An 8,828-nucleotide genomic window follows, 5' to 3' on the forward strand; every position below is an offset into this window, starting at 1 on the left:
GTCCCCAGTCCACCTGGCCATGCTGCTGTTCCAGTTTCAACTGACCTGAGCCCTAGGACCATGCCCCAGGACTACCTGACATGATGACTCCTTGCTGTCCCCAGTCCACCTGGCCATGCTGCTGTTCCAGTTTCAACTGACCTGAGCCCTAGGACCATGCCCCAGGACTACCTGACATGATGACTCCTTGCTGTCCCCAGTCCACCTGGCCATGCTGCTGCTCCAGTTTCAACTTCCACCTGACTGTGCTGCTGCTCCAGTTTCAACTGTTCTGCCTTATTATTATTCGACCATGCTGGTCATTTATGAACATTTGAACATCTTGGCCATGTTCTGTTATAATCTCCACCCGGCACAGCCAGAAGAGGACTGGCCACCCCACATAGCCTGGTTCCTCTCTAGGTTTCTTCCTAGGTATTGGCCTTTCTAGGGAGTTTTTCCTAGCCACCGTGCTTCTACACCTGCATTGCTTGCTGTTTGGGGTTTTAGGCTGGGTTTCTGTACAGCACTTTGAGATATCAGCTGATGTACGAAGGGCTATATAAATAAATTTGATTTGATTTGGTTCAAGCTGCTGTTGGAGGTGTTCAGTGTCATCCACGGGCCCCAGAAGGAGTGTGTGAAGGCCCTAAAAAGTGGTCACCTCCTGGGCATCTCACCTGGAGGCGTGAGGGAAGCCCTCCTCAGTGACGAGACCTATCCACTGCTCTGGGGGAAGAGAAAGGGCTTTGCACAAGTGGCTATCGATTCCAAAGTGGTACATATGGGTTTTTGTCTTCTCTCTTTGTTCTCACAGGATGTGTCCCAAATGGCACCCTATTCCCTATATAGTGCACTACTTTTGCCTGGGAGGGTGGAGGTTCTGCTTTTCCTCCTGGCCCCTCACTGAGATCAAATCAAATGCAACCTTGGTGCTTTCAACAGTGGAATCATTCTTCTCCACCTGGAGTGAAGGTGGATCTTCTTTATCCAGATTCTCAGGAGCTGCTTCCCAGTGGATGGCATTCTTCCTCATCAACTTTCTCCCCTTCAAGAGAGAGAGCATCGGAGCAACATTATCTTTTTTCTTTCTTTTAGATGGACTCTATGGTGACGGACAGACATAGGCAATGTTTACTTGCTACTACGTACAGCTCTTTTCTGTGCAGAGGAACTTATGAACTCCACAGGCAGTCCTATGCTTGCCTTAAGTTGGGCTTCTTCATCGATCGGTCCATCCTCCTCTTCAGCCTCTTCATCTTCTGACAGCTCTTCTCCATGCTCATCCTCTGCCTCGGAGAGTGCAACAATAGGCAGAGTTACAGACAAAATCTTCAGTTTTCAAAGCTTGTGAAAAAGTCATCAAAATGCATGTCAATGTCAATCATTAAAATGTGTGAGGTATGTCCAATGATCTATACCAATTTACGATCCCTACACACCGGGAGAAATAGAAGATAGTGAAAAGTGAAAACAGTGCAACACAGTTGACATTGAGTGTTGTACTTTGAGTGTTGTACTTGTTGTGAGCTACCTTACTTACTGTACAAAAGCTCTTGAGCACAATCAGTGTATCGTCCCATGATCATCTCCAGCTAAGCTCATTTGGCAAAAAATAATGTCGACAACCACATTCGATCTTCCATTATGAATCATCATGTGGTTCACACTTGCTATCCGATCAAATCCAGACATAAAATATACAAGCTAGCTAACATAAAGCCTATTCTACTGCAGTTCATTCCACGCAAGTTGTTTTGCCTCGATGACATTCGTTCCTGCTTGTGTCACATGAATAAGGAACCGGTTGAACAAAGAAGAAAATAATCTGTAATTTTCCTGCTATCGACTTTCCAAAGGGATCAAACCAGTGCTAAAAAAGTATGTAATTATTTCATTAAAATATGGTATTGTTATTTATGCAATAACTAGTATAGATGTCCATGCAGTAGCTGTACTAACGTTAGCTCGTTATGCATTGATGTCAATGCTAACGTAATTGAGGTCATTCAGTCTCAAGAACTAGCTAACGTTACCACAGACAGATGTATATCTTTGTACCTACTGTGTAAATTAAACGTTTGCTAGGTAATCGAGGGAAATGTGATTCATAACGAGCAGCTTTTTCATTACTGTGTCTAGTTTGCTAAGATGTCTAGTTTTAAATTGGACTTTAAAGTTGTAGCTCACTAGCTAGTATGCTATTCGCTAGCTAGTTATTACAGCGCGTTAACGAGTGGCGTCAAGACAGTACACGGCTAACGTAGCTAGCTAACTCAGCTGTCACAAGGGGTGAATGAATGGCATTTACTTTCATTTCTCTTTAGAGTCTGGCCCTGGAATGATCTGTCCCCAGTATTATTTACGCTGGAAGAATAAAAGGTTTGTGACGTATTACCCTTTGAAGAATTTATAGCTAGCTACATTTTATAATTTTTCATTCAGTGATGCTGTAAAATACCGTTTGATTACTTGCTATTTGGGTTGTTTATCAAATAGCTGAACTTCATCTAGCTAATTGTTAATTTATGCATGCTGATTTCATTATTTGCATATTAACCAGCATGTGTAAAACATGCTCTCATTGTATTTTGGTTTACTTTAATGTTTTGCTATTTTACATTAGTCCTCTTCTCTCCATTCTATACTCCAGGCCTGCCCATTGGCAGATGGTGTCCTCATTCGACTTGGCTTCCTTTGGAAGAGGCTAACTGTGGCAGGCAGGCAGTATGTCAAATGGGAACGAGTCCTGCATGTTTGGTGATAGAGATGATTTTCTATCCTGCCTCTTTCACACATTTGAGGAATGGTCAGGACTAGGACCACTGGAAGACTATCTGAGCTATCTGGAGCACCTGGCCTGGGTTTTCACCCCTCTGGTTGTCGTTTTCATCTTGCCCTTCCTCATTGTGATCTTCCTCTACCTTTCCATCCTCTTCCTCCATGTGTACAAACACAAGAACCAGCTCAGGGAGGCCTACTCCAACAACCTGTGGGATGGTGCTAGAAAAACGCTGGCAACGTTATGGGATGGCCACGGGTTCATCTGGCACGGTATTTATACAAGTGGCGAAGTAGTCTAAGGCATCACTAACAGACCCTGGTTCGATTCCAGGCTGTATCACAACCTGCCGTGATTTGGAGTCCCATAGGGCGGCGCACAATTGGCCCAGCGTCGTCCGGGTTAGGATTTGGCCTGGGTAGGCCATCATTGTAAATAAGAATTTGTTCTTAACTGAATTGCCAAATTAAATAAATAAACACAAATGATACGTGTGTGTGTATATGTCAGGGGATGTTGCAGGGTGTTTGTTTATTGCTTGTTTACTTCCGCTTTACCATGACAATGACTATTGCCAATGCTTATATAAATGTGTCTTTTTCAAAACAGGATATGAAATCCATGGTATGGAGAAGATTCCCGATGAAGGAGCAGCTCTTATAGTCTATTATCATGGGGCTATTCCCGTTGACTATTATTACTTTCTGGCAAAGGTCCTCATTCAAAAGGGACGGATTGTTCACTCAGTCGCTGATTACTTTCTGTTCAAAGTTCCAGGTAAGATCTTCACAGTTCCATTTCCCAGTATCTAAATATAAAAGTGAGATGTTACATTCAGCCCTCTGTAGTTGATCAGTAAAGTGTATAGCCTATAGCTGCCGTAGTCCATTCTTACTACATGAGCCACTTAGACCCTAAAAGCAGGACCTTTTATTGTTCTCTGTAGGGTTCAAGCTGCTGTTGGAGGTGTTCAGTGTCATCCACGGGCCCCAGGAGGAGTGTGTGAAGGCCCTAAAAAGTGGTCACCTCCTGGGCATCTCACCTGGAGGTGTGAGGGAAGCCCTCCTCAGTGACGAGACCTATCCACTGCTCTGGGGGAAGAGAAAGGGCTTTGCACAAGTGGCTATCGATTCCAAAGTGGTACATATGGGTTTTTGTCTTCTGTCTTTGTTCTCACAGGATGTGTCCCAAATGGCACCCTATTCCCTATATAGTGCACTACTTTTGACTGGAGCCCTATAGGGAATAGAATGCCATTTGGGGACAGACCGTACATGTCACTTCTTAGTCTCACACAGGAGCATAACTTTATCTGAAATCCTCTTAGATATTTAATGTCTTCTTTACATTTTTCAGCCAATAATTCCGATGTTTACTCAAAACGTCAGGGAAGGATTCCGATCTCTCGGAGGATTAAGTATGTATGCTTAACTATTAATTTTAATTGCAGTGTAACTTATTTTATTTTAACTTTATTATAGCTCAAATTAACATGAACACTTTATATTTCTCAGGCTTTTTCAGATGGTCGTATGAAAAGTTCCGCGTGCCGATGGCCCCTGTCTATGGGGGTTTTCCTGTGAAGTTTCGTACATACCTAGGCAACCCCATCCCATACAACCATAACATTAGTGCAGCAGAATTAGCTGAAAAGGTAAGTCATTATGCAACTGTAATTTAATGGTTACTTACTGTCTGACATGTAGTGCACACAAAAGTCAAATGATTGGGAAAGATGGGGTCAGAGAATTTTCCTTTTCTGATTTGCAGACACAGCAAGCAGTTCAAGCACTCATTGACAGACACCAAATAATTCCTGGGAATGTCCTTCGAGCATTACTAGAGCGATTCCACAGCAGGCATAAAGACAAATATCCTTTTGAATAGCCTTTTGTTAGTTAAATGAAGCAGTTACTTGTTTTTAAGACAAACTGTTAAGAGTATTATCAGGTGATAAATTGAATGTTTAACTGATTCCCAGTTTCTGTTATTTCACTATATTAGTACTTTTTACACTCAATTTGTCACAAACCAAGTACAGAAAATAAGGTAAATTGTAAAGGTGTCATATAGCCTACAACTGTAATTAGAATCGTTAATGTCAAATGTGCAAATTGAAGACATTTGTGCATTGTTGTATGATCCCACAATTGATTTGCACAAATTGTTCAAAGTTCCACTGGCAATTTCAATTTAAGAGGTCTTTCTTTTGCTTAACAACTGCAAATATTGGAGCAATATAGCAATTGATATACATGGAACAATATAGGTATGGAGACTGGGCTGTTTTATTTTCTTTCATCTGTGTACAATGTTTGCCTTTTGATTGAAATAATTGTATAATTTCTTTTAATTTGGGGATTTTGTACATTGTATTATGTAGGTATGTACTATAGCATATGCACTTTTAAAACCTGTTGAGGTCCATTGTCAGTGTGATTCAAGACGGAAATTATTTGTAATGTTACAATAAACATGTTTTAATGAGTTTTGCTGGTTACAAGTAATTCCTTTAAAAGTGAGTACACTTCGGGGTGTACTCACTTTTGTTGCCAGCGGTTTAGACATTAATGGCTGTGTGTTGAGTTATTTTGAGGGGACAGCAAATTTACACTGTTATACAAGCTGTACCCTCACTACTTTACATTGTAGCAAAGTGTCATTTCTTCAGTGTTGTCACATGAAAAGATGTACTCAAATATTTACAAAAATTTGAGTGGTGTACTCACTTTTGTGATATACTGTAAGTCAAATGTAACTAATGTTTAAGTTCACTGTAATGTGTAGCCTATGCTAAAACCCACTTAGTGTATTTTTTTGTACTAACCTGTCGAATAAAAACATTGCCCACTGATGCCAATCCAAAGGTGAGAATGACCTAATATTTCCAATAAAGAATGATGGGATTTCTTCAATGGCTTTTGGGGATATTTCTCAGCAGACAAACTCCATAACACTTACATCTCACAGTGATGAGCAACACCACAAACTCAGGCCTGCAGAGATCTGAGTTATGGAACATTGTTGGTATCCACATCACATATTGTACAGCTTATTTCAGTCCAGTACTGTCTAGTTATGAGGCTTTGACACCTGTACAGCTCTCCCTGTCTGTCCTGATATCCTGTTCACCTATTTGCCTCTGGTGGGCTGCAGTAGCCACTGGTTGTGTCCCAAATGGCACCCTCATCCATGTAGTGCAGTACTTTTGGCTAGGGCCCATAGGGTTATAGGGTCTGGTCAAAAGTAGTACACTAAATAGGGAATAAGGTGCTATTTGGGACACATACATTGTCAGTGGATACAACCTCTTCAATAATGAATGAAGAGGTAAATTGCACCTATTATCTAGTATGTCATCATGCAGAAGGTACATTTTACCCGCACATACCTATTTGCATACTGTATACACACAGTATTCAAAGCCAAGAACTCAATGCACTTAAATGGATCGGTGTGTAAATGTGCTGATCTTTTGTTCATTCACTGCCCATTCTGCAAACACTGCATTATATCAATACCAATGCTGTTGGAATGCTGTATAACCAGTGGCTCTAGTGAACATATATGAATCATGGTATAATACATTACCATTATACCCATATCTTTAGAGTTGCATGCACATAATGTGACAACCTGTGTTACCGAAACACAAATTATCTAAGTGGAGGCTGAAGAAATGGCCACAGTGTACTTTATTAAATTAATTTTGGTACTTTGTGTTGCATTAGAATCAAATAAAAATGTACAAAAATTCAATATATACAAAAATGTAATGTTCTGTTTTTACTGTTCAATTTATAATAACATTAGTTTAATTCTGATTGAATGCAGTTCAAGCACTTCAGACTTTCATTACACAATGCAACTTACTTAAAATACCAATAGTTAACAGTTTTTTAGTTTTTTTGCCTTTTTGTCATTTAATACATCACATACACCACACTATTTTAATCTGTATTACATCATATGTAACTGCCGTCTTGTGGCGGCGACCTCCAGTCAACAGACACCCTTCACAATCAGGACTCTGAGAGGAATGTTCTTTTAACATGTACATTTGCATACATTTATTTACAGTTATATAGTTTTGTTTTTCAATTACTATTGTGATCTTCCATTTGCAACTGAGACACTAAGGACATCTGTACACTATGCGTTAGAAGTTAACCAAATGGAATGACATTCCTATGTTCATTTGTTACTGTGCTTGTACTAATGTTATATTGGCTACAGTAGGGCTGGAATAGTATGATACAATACATCACTGCTATTTGTCTACATTACTAGTATCTAATGTTGATGAATACCTCAGAACAAAACTCAACCCCCAATAATGGATCCAAATCAATACATAATATTAGTAGCTCCTTTTGTTAGAAGTCTTCAGTATGACCTACTACAAGAAGGACAATTCCATTTCCTGGGTCAAGGGTTCTCATTTAAACTGTGAGTTTAAAAGGTCTATCTTGCATTGTGGATAATTATATAATAGTATAAGCACAGTAACTGTATAGAAACACATTGCTATTGGGTCGTGAACAGAGAACTTTGATAAACCTAGAGACCTCACACCACTTTGATCATCATAACCACAAAACCAGAGGACAAAAACAAATCCTTATGAGATTGAAATAAATTAAACAAAAGCATAGAAATATTTTCTTAAGGCAAACGAAACAGATATAGGCCTAAGCAGCTTAAATAGTCACAACCATGAATTTCTCTTAAACAATGAAGCGGGTTTGTTGACAAGTGCATTTTCCTGTTGTCTCAGTCTGCTTGCTGATGCACTTACAGTGGTAAACAGAATACCATCCACCATCAAAACACTGAACGCCTTATCATTTGATTCACATTTGGATTTATGCTCTTGGTAAGAAGATCAGTACAGTATCATGTATCAATGACGTCAGAGGAGGGTATTCTGTTCAGAAACCAAGTTGAGGTAGGTATATGTACAATTTACACACTTTTTCAGAGATGATGAAGAACAATGGTAGTCTGAGATTAATCCCTGGATGTGCTAAAACATTTATTTATTTATTTTTATTAAAGAATAATACGCCTTCCTGAAAAGTGTTTCTGTATAGATGGGTTTTACAGATGGTGTAATAATAATTTCATCATTATCACCCACAAGACCAAAGGAGATTTTCCCACTCCGTTGTGACAACAGGGAATGTATTTTTGATGTACTAATAATGACTCTTTTGACCTTTCCTGACCCTCTGCCCTATAAAAGTGACTGACACATATTTATATTTGACCCTAAGCTCAACACTACTTTTCTCTAAAGATAGAAATCGTAGAACATTGGCTAGATTGTAAGTCTCGCACAAGTCTCGTATTTTTACAGTGCCAGTGTATTCATCCCCCTTGGCATTTTTCCTATTTTGTTATATTACAACCTGTAATTTAAATGGATTTTTATTTGGATTTCATGTAATGGACATACACAAAATAGTCCAAATTGGTGAAGTGAAATGAAAAAAATTACTTGTTTAAAAAAATGATAAAATATAAAAAAACAGAAAAGTGGTTGTGTGCGTATATATTCACCCTCTTTGCTCACATAATTAGATAAATAAAGTCCACCTGTGTGCAATCTAAGTGTCACATGATCTCAGTATATATACACACACATATTCTGAAAGGCCTCAGAGTCTGCAACACCACTAAGCAAGGGGTACCATGAAGACCAAGGAGCTCTCCAAACAGGTCAGGGACAAAGTGGGGGTGAAGTACAGATCAGGGTTGGGTTAGAAAAGAAATATCTGAAACTTTGAACATCCCACAGAGCACCATTAAATCCATTATTAAAAAATGGAAAGAATATGGCACCAAAACAAACCTGCCAAGAGAGGGCCGCACACCAAAACTCACAGACCAGGCAAGGAGGGCATTAATCAGAGAGGCAACAAAGACCAAAGATAACCCTGAAGGAATTGCAAAGCTCCACAGCGGAGATTGGAGTATTTATACATAGGACCACTTTAAGCTGTACACTCCACAGAGCTGGACTTTACGGAAGTGTGGCCAGAAAAAAAGCCATTGCTTAAAGAAA

At 39.6% G+C, this 8,828-nt stretch overlaps 1 protein-coding gene across 1 annotated transcript; it reads left to right on the forward strand.

Annotated features, from left to right (window-relative positions):
- Positions 1-1,366: 1,366 nt before the first annotated feature.
- Positions 1,367-6,760, forward strand: LOC109875270 (transmembrane protein 68). The gene is made up of 8 exons (XM_031810431.1): positions 1,367-1,860; positions 2,307-2,361; positions 2,633-3,033; positions 3,371-3,538; positions 3,708-3,901; positions 4,118-4,178; positions 4,276-4,415; positions 4,532-6,760. The coding sequence occupies exons 3-8, from the start codon at positions 2,709-2,711 to the stop codon at positions 4,646-4,648; spliced, it is 1,005 nt and encodes a 334-aa protein (XP_031666291.1). The 5' UTR covers positions 1,367-1,860; positions 2,307-2,361; positions 2,633-2,708; the 3' UTR covers positions 4,649-6,760.
- The last annotated feature ends 2,068 nt before the right edge of the window (positions 6,761-8,828 follow it).

The sequence above is a fragment of the Oncorhynchus kisutch genome, linkage group LG30 (assembly GCF_002021735.2).
Source record: "Oncorhynchus kisutch isolate 150728-3 linkage group LG30, Okis_V2, whole genome shotgun sequence".
NCBI classification, from domain to species: Eukaryota; Metazoa; Chordata; class Actinopteri; order Salmoniformes; family Salmonidae; genus Oncorhynchus; species Oncorhynchus kisutch.

What these genes read in the sequence shown, in the direction of transcription:
- LOC109875270 (XM_031810431.1), top strand. Translation starts at nt 2,709, where the DNA reads ATGTCAAATGGGAACGAGTCCTGCATGTTTGGTGATAGAGATGATTTT. An exon ending in CCACGGGTTCATCTGGCACG is followed by an intron (nt 3,034 to 3,370) that starts GTATTTATACAA and finishes TTTTCAAAACAG; the next exon opens with GATATGAAATCCATGGTATG. An exon ending in CAGCAGAATTAGCTGAAAAG is followed by an intron (nt 4,416 to 4,531) that starts GTAAGTCATTAT and finishes TCTGATTTGCAG; the next exon opens with ACACAGCAAGCAGTTCAAGC.